Raw genomic sequence first — 23,574 nt, 5'->3', positions numbered from 1 at the left:
TTACCTGAATAAGTGTAGCAGAGCCTTCCCCTGTCCAGCACAAACAAGTCACAGCCAGTCATGCCAACAGAAGTGTTAGGAGAAGGAGGCCATCCTCACCTTCCTCTTTCTCCCACTCCACACAGCGATTGGCCAGCACCTGGAAGGCAGCCCAGGCCATGGTGGCCACCTTCTGCTTCTTGGTCTGCTTCTCGCTGGAGCTGGACTCGGTCTGACTGCTCAGGCTGCATAGTCGGTCCATGAGCTGCACAAGGCCGCTGCGGACCAGGCACTTCTCTTCGCTCCTGGAAAAGGGGCACAGCACAGATGAAAGAACTGGACAGTCCAGGGAAAACTGACAGGAAGGTCTGTCTATATGCAAATAACACAAAACTTTGTTTCTTTTTCCTTCTTGTTTTCCTTGGCAGGTGGTCTGCCGAGCCACACCCCAACCCTTGTTTTGCTTTGGTTATTTCTGAGATAGTTTTGCTTTCTGCCCAGGACTTGCCTGAATTCCTCCTATTTTTGCTTCTGGTGATAGCTGAGATGACAGGCATGTACCACCATCCCCAGCTTCTTCCACTGAGATGGAATCTCAAGGACTCTTTTTGCCCAGGCTGACTCAGAACCCTGATGTTCTTGATCTTATGTGGCTAGGATGACAGGCACTCACCACCACGCTGTTATTGGCTGAGAAACTGTCTTGGGAATTTACTTCCCAGACTGACCTCAAACCTTAGTTGTCTCGATCTTAGTCTCCCAAGTAGCTAGGAATACAGATGTGAACCTCTGGCTTCTTATAATGACAATTTCCTTCATATACAAAAAAAGTCCCTCAACTTCTCTTCACATAATACAGCAAAAGTTTCCATAATAGAAAAATTATCATAAGAGTCATTAAAGATTGCACAAGTGCCTGACAACTCAAACTAGTAATTAAAATGACCATAGCCATGCAAAACTTTCCACCAAATATGTAAGTAATCTCCTAGGGGTTTTCTCTGAGGAGGCATCTCCTAAGGTTTCTTTGACCCTCCTCATCTTCACAGTGCGGTACAATCCATCATAAGTGAGTACTGGATAATAAAAGCATAATCAGCTGGAGTGTAACTATACATGGGAAAGGCTGTGTCTGTACTCACCTGGTATAAGGAATGGTACATAAGAGTCCAATGCTGTTGGCGCATGCGATAGGATAACGAGCACACAGAGACACAACCGAGGTCATGGTCTCACCAAAGGCTTCTTGGACCTGCTCCACCATCCCACCACAGGTGAGCTCTTCAATTCTATGAAACACAAATCAAAGCACATGCCTCCTGAACATGTCCATGACACAGATTGTGACTAGGCGAACAGAAGAGTTCCTTTGAGAAGCCCAGGGCCTCAGGAGGATCCCACACCAAAGGCACACCAGAACATACCATGCTCAGAGCCATAAAATACAGACCACACAAGACCACTGGGCAGGGTGTCTCTGTGTGCTTGGACACAGTGGTCCACATTCTAAAAGCAAGTCTGGGATATCCTAGCTTAGGGTAAGTTAAACAGGACTTTTTCTGTAGGACTTTTCAGAGCATGTTTCTGTTTTGTTTTTTTTCAGAGTATGTTTGGCAAGGCTAATGGACACAGTGTTTTCTAAGGACAATGTTAGGCAAACGATTCATTTGAACACAGGTACTATATTCCTCACAGCACTCAATACTGTAATCACAGATGCATTAATGAGAAAACCAAGGCCCAAATAAATCAGCCAATGTACTTGTTAAGTTCATGCTCCAATTATTAGTGAAGTCCAAGAGCCCAGTTGATATGAGTAAGACTTTTACAAACACAACATAGGGCTGATTCTATAGTAATTAATATTAACTGAGAATAGAAACTCCAAGATTGTAACATATATGTGTATATATATATATATATATATATATATATATATATATATATTTTTTTTTTTTTTTTTTGGGTCATGGGTCTTGAACTCTGGGCCTGGGTGCTGTCCCTGAGCTCTTCAGCTCAAGCCAAGTGCTCTACCAGTTGAGCCATGGTGCCACTTCCGGTTTTCAGGTGATTAATTGGAGATAAGTCTCATGGACTCTTCTGTTTGAACCGTGATCCTAGGATCTCAGCCTCCTGAGTAGCTAGGATTATAGGCGCAAGCCACTGTCACCTGACCCAATATACTATTTTTATAATAGCAAAAGTAAGACTGAGGCAAGGTTAAAAAAAAAACGGGATTGGTTAAGGAGTGAGACCCTTCTTGAGGAGTGTGTGGGTGAAGCAACAGCAGGAACAACTGACCTGGGTCCCCCCTGGAGGACCATTGTCACTGGCCCTACCAGGTGAGTCACTCCCCCGACCCGCACAGCTGCTGTCAGCAACTCCCGCATGTGCACCAGGGCCTGCTTGCGTGTGTTTCCCCGCCGCCACCTTGTCTGTGCAGCCAGAAGAAAGCTGCTGCTGGACACCTGAAACATAGGAGGAGGAAGCTCCTGATTCTGCAGACGGCCACAAGCCCCGCCACATCATTCCTCTGAGGGCTGCAAAACGTCACCTACTGCCTGGTCAGGGTTGGTGCCAATGAAAGCGAAGAGCTGCCCCAGCAGAACACTGTAGGTGGGCTTGTCCCTGCTGTCCTCAATAGCGAGTGACTGTAGGAGTGTGAAGGAACTGCTGCGGTGGCTGGTCCCATGGCGACGCCTACAGGAAAATTAAAGAAGCAGTAGACCAGCCAGACAAGAGCCACCCTTGGGGAGTTGGTTTTGACAAGTACATTCTTCTACATGTGAGCTCTAACCTTGGCCACAGGCCATTTACCTCTGATTAGCTCTAGTGAATTCTAGATCTTCATTTCCAATCATTTCCAGGTCAGAAGGAGCCGACATGCTGCGAAGAAAAGCCGGCTGCCGGACAGCATGAGATATCACTTTAGTTTCAGAAGCTGATTTACAAGCTGGAAGAAAAACAAATATAAGCTAACATCTCCACCACTGCATTGTTTATTTTGTTCTTGTGTGCAGTGGTGGGGCTCAAACCAGGGCTTGTACAGGTGAAGCCAGTGCTCCACCACTGAGCTCTACCACAACCCTCTGCTTCTGAATTCACAGCAACAGCAAAACTTAAGAGAACTAACTACCAAACAGAATGGATCTTTAGGCTTTCTGTCAGAGTCAGCTAGCACAGCATACTGGTAAATTTCAGACCAAAATTTTAAACTCAAATATCAGGCTCAAATTAGTTTAGCTTGAAAAATTAATTTTCCTAATTGGTCTTCCAACAGAAAGTTGAAAAATTAATTTCATAAGTGTGCTTATTTCAATATAAACATTCTAAAAAGCAAGAGAGGACATAGAATAATTTCTGCAAGAACAAGTTTCTTAATTCACATAAATCCAGACCCATTTTTACCGGGATGGCTTTTGTCTCTCTCTAATCTTAGATTTGTTTGGCTCCCTCATGGCAATTTGGTTGATGGTTCTCCTGTAACTAGAGCTGGTAGAGCCAAGGATCCACCTTGAGCTGGAATGTGACTGGCCTTTCCTGTTAGACATTTATTTTTTTATTTTTTTGGGTCTAGTCGTGGAGCCTGAACTCTGGGCCTGGGCGCTGTCCCTCAGCTCTTTAGCTCAAGGCTAGTGCTCTACCACTTGAGCCATAGCACCACTTCCGGCTTTGTTCTTTTTTTGCTTATGTGGTGCTGAGGAATCGAACCCAGGGCCTCAGGCATGCAAGGCAAGCACTCTACCACTGAGCTACCTTCCCAGCCCTAGACATTTATTAAGGGAAATCATTTTATAAAAGACTACTGAAATAGAAGCCAGGTACTAGTGGCTCACACTTATAATCCTATCTACTCAAGAGACTGAGATCTGATGATTAAGCCAGCTAAGCAGACAAATCTGACTCTTATTTCTAATTAACCACAAAGAACTGGAAGTACAAGTAGGCTCAAGTGGCAGAGCACCAGCCTTGAGTTAAAAGCCAAGCAAAAGCAAAAGGCCCTGAGTTCAAGCCCCAGTACTAGCAAAAACACAAACAAAACAGCAACAACAACAACAAAAACCAAACTCGTGGGTTATGCCCAGTATTGTGGATCTGTCTTAGGCAAGAAGACTCACTGATTTCCTTGAGAGACACATTGAAAGGCTAACAATTAAAATATGACCAAGACCCACAAAGCCTGTAACTTAGGTGGTGGCCAGTGTGAGTTGTAGTTGTTGGTGAAGCGAGAACTGGGCAGAAGCCCCAGTGTACAGAGCAAGGTGGAAGAGTAGTGGAAAGGAAGCAATGCAGAAATCAGATTGCTTTACAGATGTAAAGTTGAGAAACAGAGTTATCAGGTAACTTTGATCAAAAGACATCCACAAGCTCACCAATAAAATACAAGATGACAGTTCAGTGAGACAAATCCTCAAGACTAGTAATCCACTTGAGCCACAGCACCATTTTGGCTTTTTTTCTGTGTATGTGGTACTGAGGAATCAAACCCAGAGCTTCATGTATGCTAGGCAAGCATTCTACCACTAAGCCACATTCCCAGCCCTCTCAGTTATTTATTCTAAGGGAGATATTCCTTGCAGGTTAGTCCATGGTTCATAAAAGCACAGATTATAATGGGAATGCTCTCCTGAAATCCTTCCATTTGACCAGTTTCTTATTAGTTTAGCTGGGGGTCTGAGAGAAACAAAACATTCATATACCTTTGTGGCCAAGGAGAGTTTTAAAGAGTTATATTTATTTAAAGATGCTCCTGAAAAGGTTGTACCTTTGCTACCTAGGCTGATTCTGGTACTAAAGGCAGCTCTGGTCTATTCAGATGATGAAGTGTTTGGGAGAGGGTTGCGTGACCTGGTATAGTTAAGTGTCATCCTTGGTCCTTCTTCTAATGACCTGCTGACAAGCCTTTCCAAGAGACTAATGAATAAGAAGTTCAAGGAGCCCATCACTAGCACACTGCAGAAGCTTGAGCAACACGGTGGAAATGCAAGCCTTACAATCATCAAATCCAAAATTGCAACCTACTGCTCTATCTATATGCTGTTGGCTAAGGGAGCAAAGAGTTATCCTGCTTCTTTCTTACAAGTGTCATGCACTGACTACATGTACATATGGAATGTTTATTCAGTTCAGCTTATTCTTTTTTTGGGGGGGCCTGAACTCTGGGCCTGGGCGCTGTCCCTCAGCTCTTCAGCTCAAGGCTAGCACTCTACCACTTGAGCCACAGCACCACTTCCAGCTTTTTTCTTTTTGCTTATGTGGTGCTGAGGAATCGAACCCAGGGCCTCATGCATGCAAGGCAAGCACTCTACCACTGAGCCACCTTCCCAGCCCAGTTCAGCTTATTCTTTTATAGATCACATCCACAATTCATTAGCTGTTAGGTCAAGAGGAGTGTACATAATCCAGCCAAATCATAGTAAATGTTGTTTGTCAACAAAAGAAGACAGGTAATAACAGAAAGCTATTGAAAGAATTTCTGTAACAGTACAACTCTGTGGATCTTTTGTCTCATTTTTATCCTAGTATGAAAAACCAAAATTGAATTTATAATATCAGATGCATTTGTATTTATTTTCTAGTATATTTTTATTTAAAGCACCTCTTTGCAAATCTTTTTGTGCTGTGCACTTATTTCTATCCATGATTCTTTTGGTTATTTCTTGGTTTTTGTATTTTGCAGGGCTAGAGAAATTTAAAATGGAAGATAAGCAGTTTTTCTAAACATATATTTTATACTTGTAGAATGGTTGGAAGGATTTCATTCCAGAGAATTCTAGTTTAGGAAATTTGTTTTAAATATTCAAATTTTATGTATGTTGTTTTTTACAACTTGTTAAAAATTGCCTAAACTTTAGGTGTTAATTGTATTTAAGTAAATGTTATCTTTGAAATTCATAGACTGAAAATATTGATGTGTGTACAATGATATTTAGAAATAACAATCTTCTCATAAAAATAAAATGACCAAGAAATTGGCCATATTTTATTGACAAAATTGACAAAAACTTAAGCAGAAAGTTCCATAGAGCTTCTATAGAGGAAATGCAGGCTCAGCTCCTATCAAGAAGCAAGGATGGTGCATTCCAAGACTTACACGTTGGCTGTTTATACTACTGTGAACTATTATGTTTTTGGAGAAACCATGAAGAACACAGGGGCAATACATGCCGTTGGGCCTCCAGAGGCAGGCAAGGAAGTGCCACTGAGGCTGGGTGACTCAGAAACCACCACAGGAATCCAAGTACTTTGTGACCAGAGAAAGTAAAAGATAAACAGAGAAATGTTCACAGACCCTACCCCAATGCTTTTTGGTACTAGGGTTTTAACTCAGAGTCACACGCTGGCAAGGCAGGAATTCTATCACTTGAGCTATGTCCGCAGTCCATTTTGCTTTATTATTTTTAGCATCAGATCTCTCCTGTATGCCAGCTAGGACTGTGATCTTCCTATTTATGCTTCCCAGGTAGCTAGGAGGACAGCCACTGGTTGAGATGGGATCTCACTAACTTTTACACCAGATGGCCTCAACCCTGATTGATTCCCTCTTGAGTAACTGTAATTATAGGTATGAACTACTGAAACTGGCCCAGGAGCAAAGTCTTTTAGAAGTAGCTAATGTCTGTTTGATGAGGAGAATCAGCCCAGAAGCCCACGAAGCCTCTGGGGGCAGTACCTGGTGTCTCCGTGGGGGTTCCCGAGAAGCTCCTGGCGAGGCCTGTCTGGGCCGCAATAGTGACATGCAGCAGCAACTCAGCTCGGTTCATCAGACTCCTCACCAGGGCCTTTGTTTTGGCCAGTGGGTGTGAGGGCTTCTGAGTAAGAGAATTCACTTCTTGTAGGAACTTCTCCCTATAAAGAAACACTGAGGTATATTTACTTGTTCTTAGACTTGCCAAAACAAATTTTTTTAAAAAATGACACAGGACAGAGGGACAGAGGACAGAAGGAAACTAAGGCAGAGTATCCTAATAAACTTTGTTTACTGAGGGGAGTAGAACTATAACCTCTGGCTGGTTTTAGCTCTTTTTCTGTTTCAAATGCCTACGAAACCTTTTGAAGATTTGAGTCAAAGCTTCCAATTTACTACATGAGTTTCAACTCATATATCTCATGACAGCACATTAAAAAGGACTTAAAGAGCGTAGCATCACTAACCTGAGTGATAGGACCATGTTTTCAAGATCATTTCCATCAAAGGAGACTTCCTTCATTGAACACAAAAGTTCTAGTTCTTTCATTTTGTTCTAAAGAAGGAAAAATCAAGAAAAGATGGTATGCAGAATCTATGAAAATCAAGCTTCACTAAATAGTTATTAAAATGAACAGAAAATGTAAAGGAATAAGCATTACTTTTGGGCCACTTACAGTTACACTGAAAGTACTTTGCAAGTTATGATTTGTGTATGTGTGGGGAGAGGGTAAACACTGCGTCTTAATGGATATGGAACCCAGGGCCTTGGGAATGCAAGGTAGGCAGGCGTCTACCATGGAGCTATATCTCCAGCCCAGTCTATTTTTTCACTGTGTAGCTAGGGCTGGACTCAAACTCCAGTTCTCCTGCCCCACCTCCCTGGGCCTCTCTCCCAGGAGCTGCAATTACAATTTCCACATGTCCCTGTTGCTGGCCTTTCCTCAGTTTACATTCTGTAGACAGAATTCCAACACACTGTTCCATTCTCACAGATCACCAGGCAGCCTCTTACAATCCCACCTCATCACATGGACTAACATTTGGCTATTTTCCTTCTCATCTTTTCTTCTCCCACATTGTTAGATGTTTTGATGATTAAAAACTGCATGGTCGGGGCTGGGAAGGTAGCTCAGTGGTAGAGCACTTGCCTTGCACGCCTGAGGCCCTGGGTTCGATTCCTCAGCACCACATAAGCAAAAAGAAAAAAGCCAGAAGTGGTGCTGCGGCTCAAGTGGTAGAGCACTTGCCTTGAGTTGAAGAGCTGAGGGACAGCGCCCAGGCCCAGAGTTCAGGCCCCACGACCGGACCCAAAAAAAACTGCATGGTCTACTTTCTTATGCTATCTGTGGGATTTATAGTTCTATCTAATTTTTGCTTTTTTAACACTTGATAGCAAAACTTGATATAAAATATTGATACATTCTTTTGGCTTTATTAACTTTACTCAGTTAAGAACATCTATTTGTATAGACATGTTGATGTAATCTGTTTTCATTTAATCCCTTTAAAAACAGGCATGTTATTAAGAAGAGACATTACCTTATCTCTGCACATGTGTGTAGCACACACATACACACAATGCCTTTGCTCTATAAATGGCACTGTCCCTTTGGGGAGCCCTGGACATGGCTCACCTCATTAAAATGGTAATCATAAAAGAAAGGCATGTTGTTCTCCAGTCTCCCTTGAATGGCATCTTCAACCTCACTTTGCCACTTCTGTTCCAGTTCTGCAACACTCTAAGAGAAAAAACAAACAAACAAACCAGTCTCTAAACAGATGCAAAATGAAAACAAGATCAATCAATAAATTCATATATATGTATATATATATCTGTATATAAATATAGATATCTATATCTATATATAGATAAATATATGGGTTTTTGTGCCAGTCCTGGGGACTTGAATTGAGGGCCTGGGCACTATCCCTGGGCTTCTTTTTTTGTTCAAGGCTAGCACTCTACCACTTGAGCCACAGTGCTACTTCTGGCTTTTTCTGTTTATGAAATACTGAGGAATTGAACCCAGGGATTCATGCATGCTAGGCATGCTCTACCACTAAGCCACATTCCCGGCCTCATATATTTTCTTGTCACAGTAATTTAAAAAAGACTTAGATAATGGTTTGAACTTACTGTTGGTTTGGAGGAACTGGGGATTGCATCCAAGACCTCACATTTGCTAGGTAAGTGCTCTACCACTTGAGCTTTACCCCCAGCCAGCTCTTTTGTTTGTGAGATAGGGTCTCATTACCTCTGCATTGCTGACCACAAACTCAAGTCCTCCTGCCTCAGATTGCCAAGTTGCTGTGATTATAGAGCCGGCTACATTTTAAACTTCTCCAACTTGCCAGAGAGAAATGATCTCCAACAGTTATAAGACATGTAGAAAAGTCTTAGCTTTCACTCACTTGCAGCTGTCTCTCCATGGCATTAAGCTTCTTAAAGGTCTCTCCCATGATTTTACACAATAAATCATATTCCTCTGCATGTTCTTCTTGATATTGGAAATTGATTAGAGACTGCAGTGCATCAACCAAGTTCAAGTGCTTAATAACACATGATACCACCATCTCCTCCATCACATCCGGCTGAATCACTTCTCTGTATGACAGTGGAAATCTGTTAGGTCTAAGCCAAGCTCTCAGTTTATCAACACTGAGCTGGATAAGCTGAAGACTGCAGTCTTTGACTTAAATGTCTCACTGAGCCACCATACCTCCTCTATTATACTACTGTAAGGGTGTGAACAGTGTAGGTATTGTAGGTGGCAAATCATTCACTGGTAGATTTTTTTTTTTTTTTTTGGTGCCAGTCCTGGGGCTTGAACTCAAGGCCTTGGTATTGTCCCTGAGCATTTTTGCTCTCGTCTAGCACTCTACACCACAGCAGCCACAGCTCCACTTCCTGCTGTTTTGGTAATTAATTAGAGATAAGCATCTCACAGTTTTCCTGCCTGGCTGGCTTTGAATAGTACCCTTCGGATCTCAGCCACCTGAATAGCTAGCTAGAATTATAGGTATGAGCCACTGGTACCTTACAGAACTTTTAAGGGCTAAAAGTATGAAAATCAAAACTAAATATACTTCTTTTAGCATTTGTATATGTTGAGTTAGAACAGTGTGCTGGCACCATTTATATACTAATTTTTTGTAGTATTCAGGTGTGTGGAATTTAGTACATATGTGTTCTAGGATGAAAACAATGGCTTCTTTGGTATTTGTTTCACTTTAAGTTTCATCTGCTCCTTAAGTTTTGTGTTTTGGAATGACCCATCTTGCCTTTCAAGGCAGAGCAGAGGCCTACAAAAGAGACTTTAAACAGGAACAGCTCTAACACATTTGTGACTGCAAGGGTGCATATTCACTATTTCTCTAGAAGTCAAAAATAAAGTCATATCCAGACTCTGAGCAGGCCCCACCCCCAGAGTTCTGATTCAACAGGTATGCAACAGGCCTCTGGCTAACAATGATCCAGGTGCTCCCACCACAGCCAATGGGAACAGCGCAGCACAGGAACAGCGCAGCACAGCATGAGCACTTTTAACTGGGCACCAGCTGAGGGGTAGCATGCGTTCCCACTTCCTGTTCATTAATATTTGTGAGGACGTGCGCTCTACCACAGAGCTCCAATAAACATACAATTCAAGGTTCACTTACTGGACTATGAAAAGAAACACCCCCTTCACTGTCTAAACATCCCTCCCCGCCAACTGGAAAAAGTAAAATGTGACATACTTTATACTTGGTCTGAACTGAGGTCTAGCACGCCCAGAAATTTCCCTGAGCTTTATCATGACTCCGGGAGGCAGCCTGATCCGGGGCAGGTCGAGGTAGCCTCCGGCAGGGGGCACGAGGACATCGGAGGGGTAAGTGAACTCTCTGTCTTCCTCTATGGTGAGAGGCAGTGGAGATGGGCTTGGAGTGAGGGCAGGGGAGATGACGCCATTAGCTTCCACTTGCCATTGGCACCTGGCAGAGAGAAAAGAGCTCTTCAGTCTCAGATCAGGCCTCCTGGGAAACGACTTGATGTTTAGAGACACATCACACATATATATTAAGTATTTTTTCATCAAATCTTCAAAGACAAAAAGAGAAGTGAGACTCGAACAAGAGCACACCTTGGGAATCTACCTCCTCCCAACTTTTTATTATGAAAACATACAGAGAAATGAAAAGAATATCACATGCCACTGCCTGGCTCTACAGTCGATATATGGTCATGTCTAGCTATCATTTTGGGGACCCTTCAGTGGTGCGACACTCAGGCTGGAGAAAAGCTTATGCAGTTCAAATATGTAAATTTAATTTAGCACAGCGAAGGCCAGAAAGCACTATGGCATAAGTTTCATGTTCTTTTTCAGGCATAATGACACCCATGTCAGGGTCAGGCAGCAGGCACAATTCACTAGGAAACGTAATAAAAGTAGTTTCCCTGTCATTATGTGGTTCCCATTAGAGGAGTTTTCTTTTTCCTCTGTGGGCAAGAGTGGCTCAATTTGAACCCTTGTGTTACCTTTGCAAAAGTTTGGACCGCAATAGCTCCTGGCAGGCTTCTTCTTCTTTGGTAATTTCTGGTCCATTGTACAGGATTCTTAACATGGAACAAGCTAACACAGACAGACCTAAAGCCAGGTCTACCAGGAAGGGCAAGCCTCCTGAGACGTCCTCCGAGGACTCCTACAATGCAGACAGGGGCAAACCACACACGTCAGTGGACACCGGACTGCACTGTCCCCAGCCAGGCCTTACCAGGCGTCTCATGCCAGGGCTCAGGGACACAGGCAGAGAGTGCTCAACACCATGAGGAGATGGTGGCCCTGGGATGGCTACTGAGTGAGCCCTCACCACAGCTCTGTTCAGACTCGGCATAGAAATAGCACGAACCACAGAAGAAGCCAGCTTCTCTGGGGACTTCCTTTCCACTGTCCTATGCAGGTACAGATCACTGTTCCGTTTGTTGCTTCTACCCTGTGCTCAAACCATGATGTTGAGATTTGTTTAGGAAATATCTGAGTGCCTTCTATGTAGCAGCCAGTTCTAGGGAGATGGAGATATGTGAGAAGGCAAAACAAATGCCCTGTCTTCATGGAGCTTGGACGCTAGCAGACAGGCCCACTCTGGAAGAGCTTGGTTAAGCTTATGCAGTCGCTAAGTCTAAAATGCATTTTTAAAATCCAGAAACTAGAACATTGCTCAAGTAGAATTCCTACTGTTAAGATCCAGATTCCAAGTGTTAGATTATGTCTAGAGTGTTTGAGCAGAAGACGCTGGGGATGAGTTCCTCCCCAGGCAGGCCCTGAAGAGGAGACCCTCTCCATGGATTATTTTTGTGCCACTGAACTGACTTTAGGTCACGGCTGTCTCACTCCATCAAACAACACTAACTCGTAGTCACTTCCTACTGGCAGATGGAAGAGACGGATGACAGAGTGGCTCATATTCTGCCCTGTTTCCAAGGCAAATATGATGTATGTCGCCAAGGCACACAGGAGATAGCACACTTTGTTAGATTCAAGTACCTGAGCACGGACTGTGCAAGCAAAGCCCCACATAGCTTTGTCAGGAGTGTTGTGTTCACGGCCACTTCTCATTTCAAAGGAGAAGGTGACTGTATCGCCTTCCACCTTAAGATTGAAGGGGGGAGAATGCACTTTAAAATCAAGACACAAAATGTTTCAAGAGAACACTGTATTTCAGAGATTTACTTCCTTTTCTTTTTTTGAGACAGGGTCCTTCTGTGTAAGTCGCCCCAGTAGTTACCATTCATTATAGGCAGGCACTGAGGCTGCCTCAGAAATGAGTTTACTTTCTACAGGACCATAATAATACCTGACTCGTTCGTGTGTGTGCGTGTGTGTGTGTGTGTGTGTGTATACGCGCACGCACGCATGCGCACGCCCACACATACGTGTTGTGGTTTAAACTGAGGAGTTTCTGTCTGCTAAGCAGGTAGTCTACCACTTGAGCCATGCCCCTTGCCTTTTCGACTTTAGTTATTTGGGGGATAGGGTCCTATGTTTATGCCTGGGTCAGCCTGAACTACAATCCTCCTATTTATGCTTCCCACACTGCTGGGATGACAGGTGTATGACACCACACCCAACATCTAGTTGAGATTGCTAACTTGCTGCTTTGCGCCAGCTAAACTTGAAGTTTGATCCTACCCATTTCCTCCAGAGTAGTTGGGGTTACTGGCCTGAGCCACTGCACCCAGCACCTCTCACTTGCTTTTGCATTCAAATTTCATCCCTTCTCATTTAGACACCAATCTTTCAGGTGTCTCTCCTGACCAGATAGCTTTTGGGTTGAGGCATCTGTGAAATGGGCCATGACTGGATCAGAATGAAGATCAATCAAGTAAACTCCTCATTCTATTCCTTTTTCACTCCCTTTGCCTCTTCCCTCACTGGCAAGTGGCCAGTCCTTCAGAAGAACGTGATGCTGGAGGGCATGCTCCACACTGCAGAACCAGGTCCATGGGTAAGAACACAAGGCAGCCAATCAGAGGACAATCAGCATGTGCTGCCCAGATTTAGATATCGCCAGATCACACCCTGGACAGAATTAAAGATGCCGCATCCTATACACAATAAACAGAAAGTCTGTTTCCCTATGTCCTCAGGAAATAGACTTTAAGTACACTGTGGGGTTAAGGGGTTTTTGAGCTCATGTCACATTCTAGATACCAAGAAGTAGCTGAAGAGCCTATATATAAATCATGGCCTTAATCCCATCAGTTTGAGCAGGGATTATAGCTACCTCCAATGGCCCAAATTCACTTGAATAATTAACTTACCTAACTCAATATTTGTAAGTTGCAACAGTGCTGTGTGGTTCTAGGCTAGTGGTCTGTCATGAAGGAGTCTGGAGAAGTAACTGGAAGAACTAGCAGCCCCTTCCATGGAGGGGAAGGCAGAGCCATGACACACTCTGCAAGAAGGGACCAGTGCAGGGGACCCAGCTCTGAAATGCACAGGGGTCTGGCTTCCTACACATGGGGGGAGTCATTTTGAATGGAAGGAGTTCAAAGTTCTGGCAAAATAGCCCCTTTTCTATCAAGGCTGATGTGGCCAGTGCTTCCTGGCATTATGGTTAGTGCCCAGGCCACGATGAACCTAAATTCGCCTTTGCTTTCTAGAAGGCAATTGTGACTGGATACCATACCTTCACCAAGTCCTTCGGCCAACCAGTTCCTAAGACACTACGGCTGCCATATCCCAGAGTATTGCCTCCATATTCAGCAACCTTCCTACTGTTTGTGTTAGGCCCCGCGTATATCACCAACTTCAAAACAGAAAATAGACTGTTAGACTGTAAAAGAAAAACAAAAACAACATCTACCAATAAAAAGGCTGCAAAAATATTTGTTTAAAAACACATTTATAACCAGGCATTGGTATTATTACAACATAACTAATATGTCCTAATTAAGTCTAGTTCAGAGGCCATCAGCCATTGGCATTAACGGGACAGCCACAGACAAATAACAATGATAAAAATTAAAAGCTGTATTTTTATATTATCAAGTATTGTTGGCAGTAAAATTTAATTTAGTTATGCATATACATTTTTCAAATAGCTATTTTAATCCTAATTAATTACATATGATTCACTAGTAACAGAATTTGACCCCAAATTTAATAAAATGTGCACATACAGATAGGCAGATGGTTAATATCCAACACAACAAAATAAAAGCACCAAAAAAAAAAACCCTCCAATGAAGAAATAAGGATTTTAAAAAATGCAACAAATTGAAAACAAGCCATATATTCTTATAATATGCCTAATGGTGTAAGAACGTGACACAAACATAGGCTAGAAAGGGGTCTGTTTCTTCCTGGGTCCATTTTCACATGTCAGTGCTTTCATCCATAAAGAAATCACCTGGCTTTCTAAATGGAGGTGGAACACTGACAGCTCACTTCGCATTCACAGAGTTCCAGAGAAAAACTAAAGTCTGATGACTCTGCACTGCATTTGCATCTCTAGGCTTGGATGCTTATCAGGATGACTTCATATCCTTTCTGGACCTTAGGCTGACACCAGCAAGGGAGCACTGAAAAGTAAATGTACTTCCAATATGTCTGGAGCCTTTGTGCCTTATAATGTACATCAATGTCCATCATGGTGTAACTTAGAGCACATAAGAAGATGCAAATTATTCTTTTTATAGGAGAAATCAAATGATACAAAGTGGAGTGGGCACCTTCCATTCTCATATTAAACAGTCACTTCACCTGAACCTAGGAAATGGTGTAGCTAAGTAAATGCCAGGAGCCATGGAGCAGGCTAGGCTGATGCCATTGGATATAATTTTTTAAATATATATATTTATATAATACATAAATATATTTATATAACAGTATATAAATATATTTATAAAGCATATAAAGTATATTTATATGACATATACATTTACATAATATATAAATATACATATATATATATTATTTTTTTAAGGCCTACCAAAGACCATCTTTTTTATTTCTTGCTTCCAGCTAAGAAGAGTCCTGGGGACAAGCCTAAAACCTCTCCAGGCATCTGGGACTCCTGACCCTCCTAAAAGATAGTGGGGAGAGGTTCTGCAAATTCCAGTCATATGTTACACCATCTCATGGCAGACATAGTTAAGAAGTTCTTTTCTTTTTTGCTGGTGCCAGGGTTTGACACAATCAATCAAGCTTGCTGGCTTGCTTGACTGGCTAGCACCTCAACCACTTGAGTTGTACCTTCAGCCCAGCTTAATTTAGCTGGTTACTTTGGAGATGGACTCTCTTGAACTTTTCTGTTGAAGCTGGCCTTGAACATTGATCCTCTGAATCTCAAGTCTCCTGAGTAGCTAGGATTATAGGTGTGAACTGCCAGTGTCTGGCTTAGAAGTACTTCATTTTTAACCTAAAAGCCTCTCCTGGTGAGTGGGAATTAGTGCCATCTGCCCAGTTTACAGGTACAGAGGTAACATGTGATTCAGAGCTTTTTGTAGTAGTGTCATCAGCTAATCCTTCAGCCTTTGTCATGTTATATATCCCACTTTCATTGTCTTTCCTCAGGTCCATATGCTCGTCTACGATACACAATTAACAGCAGGAAACAAGACTTCAGCCCTCAGATAGTTCTTTTTTCTTGAAAACTGTTAAGGTACTAATTGGAAACCACTCTTTCTGAAAATCTACCTAGCAATGGTAAAGAAGAACAAGAATGAATGTGTGTGAGAGTGTGTGTGTGTGTGTGTGTGTGCGCACGTGCGCGCACACACATGCTCCAGATTCTAGCAAATTCTAGAAGCCCACCTTCTCCCCAAGATATATGAGCAGTCCCCGGAATTGGGCAGCGAGACCTTCCTAGATGAATGGCTATCACATATCTACCAGCGTCCCAAGAGGGAAGGCAGGAAGTCAGCAGAATAGAAGGCAATTGTCCCTTGACTCAGAACTGAGTTGTTGAAAGCTTGTCACAAAGGTATGCTCTTTCAACATGTCATCGGAACATTGCTCTGAGACTGCAGAGGTGGTGCTCCTTAACTCCCTCAAGCACGACCCTTCAAGGCACTATGTGAGGAAAGTCCTCCTCAGAGCTATCTGCAGACAGAAATAAGTCAGGACTGGTGGCCAGCAGCAAAGAAAAATAAGAAGCACTAAGAAGGGAATTCACTAGAGTGGTAGCAATATAATCTACTCTTGCTTACTTTGTCATAGTCATACTGTGAAGAGCACCTGCTGTCAAATCTCAGGTACAGGCAGCGAGCTCCAGGAATATGGACGGTCTCTTTAAACTTATAGTTGTCTCTGACGGGGTGAACTGTTTCCACGGTCTTCCCAGCAGCCCATGGGGCAGGAATCTTTAACCCAGTGAGGAAGCCTGGCTCTTCCTTCTCCTCCAGCACTCTACAAGTGGAGGAGGAACAGTGGAATGGCTCAGCAGCAAGTAAAAGCAAATGGTGCAAAATAGCACGTTCCATTTTCCATGGAGCACCCAGGAACACTGTTTTCATTAGTTCTTAGGTACTACATTACTTACATGGTAATATATAACCTTAGTATACATAAACATAATATATGTTTGGATTTCCCCCTTTTTTTCCTATGGAGAAGTCTGCTTGATTTACAGGAGACCTCACTAACTTTCATGTAAGGTTACTGGGGGGGTGGGGTGGGGAGAGATTGTAAAGAATCTTTAAGATTGGCATCTTTCCAAACCCTGTAGGCTTACTTCCCTGTGAAATTCCCTTTGGTGGGTGTTCATGCACCAGATGCCAAAAACTCCCCAATTCTACGTCACTCATTCCTGCTGGGATTTTTACTAGCAGAAGGTGCCTTTGAGCCCTCTTAACGTGCCTCAGAATGCAGAATGCAAACTCCTAAAACCCGAGCCTGGTGGCTTTGACCTCCTGTTTACTTTCAACTCCAGTGGTTGCAGAGCTGCACCGACTAACAATGCAGCTGCTACATTGGATTTCAAAGAAATAAAATGTGAAGCCCGTCTCTCAGTTACAGGGGCTTTGGATGGCACAGATACAAGTTTTCCTCAGTGCAACGACTCGCTGCATATATAGCTAAACCTGGAAAATCCCTTCTGACCAATCTTGAATGAAACAGATAAATAATACACTGCAAACATTTACAACATGCAACCTGGCAAGTTTTGATATTTGCATAGAGCCACAAAGTTTCCTTCTTTCCCTCTGCCACCTGCCCTTGTTCCCTGAGGCAATCACTGGATAGCAGTCTGCATTTTCTAGAGGTTGATATAAAGGGATCTGCGGTGTATGACTGGCTTCTTTCTCCCAGTGCAAGTACTCTGAGTCCACCCAATGTGCTGTTCGCCCACGGCCTGTGTTTTGCTGCTGGGGAGAAGCCTCTTCTGGGACAGCCCACAGTTTTCCACTCCCCCTGCTAAGATACACTGGGTTCTTTCCAGTTGTGAGTTTTGTTCGCTAAAGCCATTATAAACCTTCAGGTCTAAAATTTACAAACTAACAAAAAACTATAGCTGGGTTATATGGTAGGCGTATAAGTAACTTTTTTTGGGGTCCAGTCGTGGGGCCTGAACTCTGGGCCTGGGCGCTGTCCCTCAGCTCTTCAGCTCAAGGCTAGCGCTCTACCACTTGAGCCACAGCGCCACTTCCAGCTTTTTTTTTTTTTGCTTATGTGGTGCTGAGGAATCAAACCCAGGGCCTCATGCATGCAAGGCACCTTTCCAGCCCCGTATGAGTAACTTTTAAAGAAAAGAAGGCAGCCAAGTATGGTAGGTTGTGCCTAGTGATGTGGGAAGCTAATAGGAGTTTCAGTGGAACCCATCAAATTGGAGCCGACCTGGGAAACACAGGAAGACCTTGCTCCTTACAACAAAACAGGACAAAACAATAAAATCTCCTGAAACTGGTTTGGAAAGGGAGGGTAGGGAGGGTGAAGGAGAGTGACAGAAGAGTAAGTCTGATCAAGGTACATTGTATATACATGTGGACATGTGAAAATGAACTCCTCTTTTTTTGTCGGTCGCAGGGCTTGAACTCTTGGCCTGGGCGCTGTCCCTGCACTCTTCAGCTCAAGGCAAGTGCTCTACCACTTGAGCTACAAGGCCATTTCCCGTATTCTGGTGGTTTATTGGAGATAAGAGTTTCATGGAGGCTGGGAAGGTGGCTCAGTGGTAGAGTGCTTGCCTTGCATGCATGAGGCCCTGGGTTCGATTCCCAAGCACCACATAAGCAAAAAGAAAAAAGCCGGAAGTGGCGCTATGGCTCAAGTGGTAGAGCGCTAGCTTTGAGCTGAAGAGCTGAGGGACAGTGCCCAGGCCCAGAGTTCAGGCCCCATGACCGGATCCAAAAAAAAAAAAAAAAAGAGTTTCATGGACTTTCCTGCCTGTGCTGGCTTTGAACTACGATCCTCAGCTCTCAACCTCCTGAGTAGCTAGGATTACAGGTGTGAGCCACCAGCGCCCGGCTTTTTTTTGTGGAGGGGATGGGGGAGAGTTTTTTTTTTTTTTTTTTTTGGCTGGTTGTAGGGCTTGAACTCTAGGCCTGGGCACTGTCCCTGAGCTCTTCAGCTCAAGGCTAGCACTCTACCACTTGAGCCACAGTGCCTTTCCAGCCTTTCCTGGTTATGTGGTGCTGAGGAATCGAACCCAGGGCCTTATGCATGCGAGGCAAGCACTCTACCACTGAGCCACCTTCCCAGCCCCCCCCCCTTTTTTTTGTCGGTTGTGGGGCTTGAACTCTGGGCTTGGGCACTGTCTTTGTGTTCTTCAGCTCAAGGCGAGCGCTCTACCACTTGAGCCACAGCACCATTTCCGTTTTTTTTTTCTAGTGGTTTATTGGAATAAGAGTCTCATGGACTTTCCTGCCCAGGCTGGCTTTAAACAGTGATTCTCAGATCTCACCCTCCTATGTAGTTAGGATTACAGGTGTGAGCCACCAGCACCCAGCTGAACTCCTCTTGTATAACTAATCAATGCTAATAAAAAAAAAAAATGTGGAGCCAGGCGCCGGTGGCTCACACATATATCTTAGCTACTCAGGAGGCTAAGATCTGACAATCACAGTTGAAAGCCAGCCCAAGCAGGAGATTCCTGAAACTCTTATTAACAATAAACCACCAGAAAACCAGAAGTGGTGCTGTGGTAGAGTGCTAGCCTTGAGCTGAAAAGCTGAGGGACAGCACTCAGGCTTAGAGTTCAAGCCCCACCACTGACAAAAAAAAAAAATGTGAAGGGCAAAATACCCTGTCAAACTATTTGCTTAAGCCCTAATATTTTATTATATTCCTACCATTAGTATATGAGAGTTTCAAGTCAATTTCAAACTAATCATTTGATTCACAGGGCAATTTATTCTAACCTGATCCTACCATACATTTATAAAATAGTTGTAGTTATCTGTAAAATTTTATGCCAGTTTGATCATCCTTGCTGAAAATCAGCGTTGTAAAAGGACAGAAGACGGAAAGGACCAGCATTACCTCTCGTCTGGGAACAGCCTACACTTCTGGTCTGAAGAGCCACATGGCGAACAGCCCATCTCAGCAAAAACCGGACACTGAGTTTTAAGCAGCAGAGCCGTCTGAAACACAAAACCATATGTGTGTCTTAAAGTGCTTACTGTAGGTAACCTGGCTGCACAAGACACCAACTTACAATTCCCATTACAGTCATCGTTTAAATCCCAGTATGCTCTTTGTCAGTAAGAAATGCTTTGCTACTAAGGTCACCCAAAGTCATCTGCCTTAATCTGAGAGGGACCACATTCATCTTACTACTTTCAACTGCCCAGGTTTCAGTGGCTTTACATATTAATTTACACTTTTATAGCTGACTAGCTATCACCACTTGCTAAAAGACTAGCCAGTAATTTGCTCCAACAAACAAACAACACCTGTTCCCTGAACAGTCCAGTCTGTTTGGGGGACATAGCCCCCTTTCCTTGGATTCTGAAAGGCACAGGCAGACCCGAGAGCGGGTCAGAGGCCCGCAGGTCCCACCTGACTGGTGTAGAGCACCAGCTGTACAAGCTGAGGCATCAGGGCATCCGCCATGGTCAGGGTCTGCAGATTGGGGTGCATCAGGGAGGTCAGCAACACTGGGAGGAGGTGACCGAGCATCGTGGCCTTGGTGACTTGTTCCAAGCCTTTCAACCTACAAGTTCAAGAAAGTGCATATCATAAGCAGTGTCCTGACATAAAAAGAGGAAATCAACATTGTCTATGCTGACAAATACAGTGAAATACTTGTAGCTGTAGCCACCCTCCCGCAATTTCCCACCTCTTACCACTGAGGAAGGTTGACAGAGCTATTCATGGATTACCCCTCCAACCTGGACAGGGCCAAAACACACTTTACAAATGCATCCTGAAAAGCAAAGCTGTCCCCAGGTTCTTCTTGTCCCTACAGATGTCTTTCTGAGTCTTGCCCATAGTTGTGAAATTCTCTCCTGCCTGTAGCAATGGAGGCTCCTGTAGGGCACAGAAGTAGGCCCCATCGGGTTTTTCCACTTGTTTTTATTGTGGCAAAATTTATCCTCTTAACCATTTTTTCCCCAGCCTGGGGCTTGAACTCAGGGCCTGTGCACTGTCCTTGAGCATCTCTATGCTGAAGGCTAGCGCTCTACCACTTGAGCCACAGTGCCACTTCCAGCCTTTTCTGTTTATATGGTACCAAGGAATTGAACCCAGGGCTTCATGTGTGCTAGGTAAGCACTCTACCACTAAGCCACATTCCCAGCCTCCATTTTTTTTTTTCCTTTTTGTTGGTCACGGGGCCCGTGAACTCTGGGCCTGCACACTCAAGGCTAGTGCTCTACCACTTTGAGTCACAGCACCACTTCTGGTTTTCAGGTGGTTAACTGGAGATAAGTCTCACAGACTTTCTTTTTTTTTCTTTTTTTTTTTTTTGTCAGTCGTGGGGCTTGAACTCTGGGCTTGGGCGCTGTCCCTGTGCTCTTCAGCTCAAGGCAAGTGTTCTACCGCCTGAGCCACAGCACCACTTCCGGTTTTCTAGTGGTTTATTGGAGATAAGTCTCACGAACTTTCCTGCCCAGGCTGGCTTTGACCCTCGATCCTCAGATCTCAGCTTCCTGAGTAGCTAGGATTATAGGCGTAAGCCACTGGCGCCTGGCTTCTCATAGACTTTCTTGCCTGAGCTGGCTTTGAACTGCAATCCTCAAATCTCAGCCTCCTGGGTAGCTAGGATTAGAGGCATGAGCCACCAGCGCCTGGCCCAGCCATTTTTAAAGTACACATTTTAGATATGCAAACCACCAACATCTATCTCTGTAATGCTTCATCTTGTAAAACTCTACCCTAGCAAGTACTATTCCACTTTCAATCTCTGCAATTCTGACCACCTTAAGGAGGCAGATTTTGTCTTCAACATTCACCAGAAGAATTAAAGTATAAAATCTCCTAGGGCACTGAGGACACTGGTGCCAACAGAAACAGATGGCAGTCTCAGCCTGCCCCTTTACGCTCCACTCCTTCTACAAACCATGGGTGGATGCTACATGTCCTAAGCAGCCCTGGCACAAAGCGAGTCTGGGTTATACACTTCTCAGCCCTGTCCCCAGTAGCCCCCTGCCAGTGGGGGAGAATCAAGGAAATGGGGGCATACAAGGCCTATTGTCTGCATGAAAATTATGCTGCACTATTGTTTTTCCTCCATATCTCTTAACCAGATTATCACATAATGGCACACAATGCAGCTGTAAACACCAGCCAGGGCAGTCATCGCAATGGAAGGCTGAGAAGGACTGGGTGACTGTGAAGGAGTTGCCACCCTCTACAAAGGCCAGGCCTGGATCTGGAGAAGGGCAATTACAGTAAAATCTTGAGGTGCCATGTCAATGCTGACCTCTGTGTAGCAGCTGAGTATCACTTCTTCCTCTTTAAAGTGAATGTGGAGCTAAGCTAGACAGTGAAGAGAAAGGCCAATTTGAGAATGATGACAGAAGTCCCAAATGTGTTGTGTGCAGTAGCTCACATAGTGATCCTAGATACCCAGGAGGCTGACACCAGAAAGATTGTGGTTTGACACAAACTATGCCCAAAAATTTCTAAGACCCTATATTAATCAATAAACTGGGTATGGTGGTGCATGGCAGCCACTCCTAGCTATGCAGGAAGCATGGATATGGTCCACACCCACCCAGGCCAAAAAAGAAAAAAGAGAGAAAAAGAGATGAGAGATCCTATCTGGAAACAACTATAGCGAAAAGACCTGGGGGCATGGCCCAAGTGGAAGAGACTCTGTATAGGAAGCATAAGACCCAAGTTTAAAATGACAAAAATAAAATGATCCCAATGTCAGAGTTGAGGCTGTCACCAGAACCCTTCAATCCCTAGGTCATGGCTACTGGCTCAATCTCACCTCAAAGCACATTAAGGAGGAGGCTGATTGCTCGTGGCTTTGAAACATGGCTAGTCTAGCCTATTCTCACAGAAATGTCTCTCTATAGCAAAAGACTGTTTTATGATCTGCCCAGAAAGATCTCACTTTCACAGCAATTCTCCTGATGAAGGGTGCAGGCCCCATCCTGCCTGCCTCCTCACCTCTGCTCACGGTCGGGCAGGTCACTGTGGATGAGGGCAGTGGTGACCTGCTGTAGCATCTCCAGAACCTCGTCACAGCCCGTCAAGATCTGGGTGGCAAGAGCCAAAATACTGACCTTTAGCTCCTAGGTGGAAAAGACAGCATATTATTTTTAAGTTTTATGATGACCAAACACAGTGACAACATAACATGATGTATTTGATGATGCATTCTCAAATGAAATGAGGTGGCCAGAGTGAACCCAAAGCAGAGAGCCCCTCTGGGACGGCAGGCAACAATCTGATTTGGGAGGCCAAGGGGTGGGTGAGGCCAGAAATACGTAGTATTTCACTGGGAGCGAATGCACGCCTAGAAGGAAAGGCCTTGCTCCCATCCCATCCAGCACAGGAGAGCTCCTGGTGGCCAGCCCAGAAACTGTCCAGGTGGAAGACTGCCTTGGGTAGATGAGGACAGCTAAAGAGAAAAACAGAACAGTAAAGCATGTATAGGCGGTGAATAAAATGAGACAAAACCACAACATTCTGAAACAGTACGAGTGACCTTCTCTTCATGTCTCAAAACTCATTACACTGAAAATCAGCAAGTTTAATAATTCAAAGTAGCAGGCAGTTCTAGGCCATTAAAAATTAAAAATGACTGTTGGGGGGTTCATGGAATACACATACTAAATGTGTTAAGAAACACTAGTTAATATCATATAAGTAATTATTTTACGATTATTTTTTAATTAAAAAAAACAAATTAACTCTCTGGATGATGTCTATGTGTCTTAAATTTTCCCCTGGAAAACCTATACAACCAAGTTTTATTCTGCCTTTGTGAAGAGTCTTCATATTTCTCTCCATGATTTAATTAAGAATTTG

At 43.9% G+C, this 23,574-nt stretch overlaps 1 protein-coding gene and 1 pseudogene across 1 annotated transcript in view; one reads left to right on the top strand and one right to left on the bottom strand.

Moving 5' to 3' along the window:
* LOC138826369 (probable E3 ubiquitin-protein ligase HECTD4) overlaps positions 1-23,574 on the bottom strand; it is a 128,087-nt gene that overhangs the window by 46,895 nt on the left and 57,618 nt on the right. Inside the window, exons 18-34 of the mRNA XM_070021459.1 lie at positions 22,711-22,835; positions 20,149-20,302; positions 19,630-19,730; positions 16,362-16,560; positions 13,838-13,957; positions 12,193-12,297; positions 11,187-11,350; positions 10,409-10,642; positions 9,083-9,275; positions 8,305-8,409; positions 7,135-7,223; positions 6,653-6,828; positions 2,797-2,932; positions 2,538-2,679; positions 2,281-2,447; positions 1,122-1,268; positions 100-284 (exon numbers count right to left, since the gene is read on the bottom strand). Coding sequence (XP_069877560.1) covers positions 100-284; positions 1,122-1,268; positions 2,281-2,447; positions 2,538-2,679; positions 2,797-2,932; positions 6,653-6,828; positions 7,135-7,223; positions 8,305-8,409; positions 9,083-9,275; positions 10,409-10,642; positions 11,187-11,350; positions 12,193-12,297; positions 13,838-13,957; positions 16,362-16,560; positions 19,630-19,730; positions 20,149-20,302; positions 22,711-22,835 — 2,542 coding nt within the window. The remainder of the gene's footprint in view (positions 1-99; positions 285-1,121; positions 1,269-2,280; positions 2,448-2,537; positions 2,680-2,796; positions 2,933-6,652; positions 6,829-7,134; positions 7,224-8,304; positions 8,410-9,082; positions 9,276-10,408; positions 10,643-11,186; positions 11,351-12,192; positions 12,298-13,837; positions 13,958-16,361; positions 16,561-19,629; positions 19,731-20,148; positions 20,303-22,710; positions 22,836-23,574) is intronic.
* On the top strand, positions 4,267-6,446 carry LOC138826338 (PACRG-like protein pseudogene; annotated as a pseudogene).

Source organism: Dipodomys merriami, unplaced genomic scaffold (genome assembly GCF_024711535.1).
Source record: "Dipodomys merriami isolate MVZ:Mamm:240054 unplaced genomic scaffold, mDipMer1.0.p SCAF_142, whole genome shotgun sequence".
In the NCBI taxonomy this organism is placed as follows: Eukaryota; Metazoa; Chordata; class Mammalia; order Rodentia; family Heteromyidae; genus Dipodomys; species Dipodomys merriami.
This window is presented reverse-complemented; position numbering and strand designations above follow the sequence as displayed.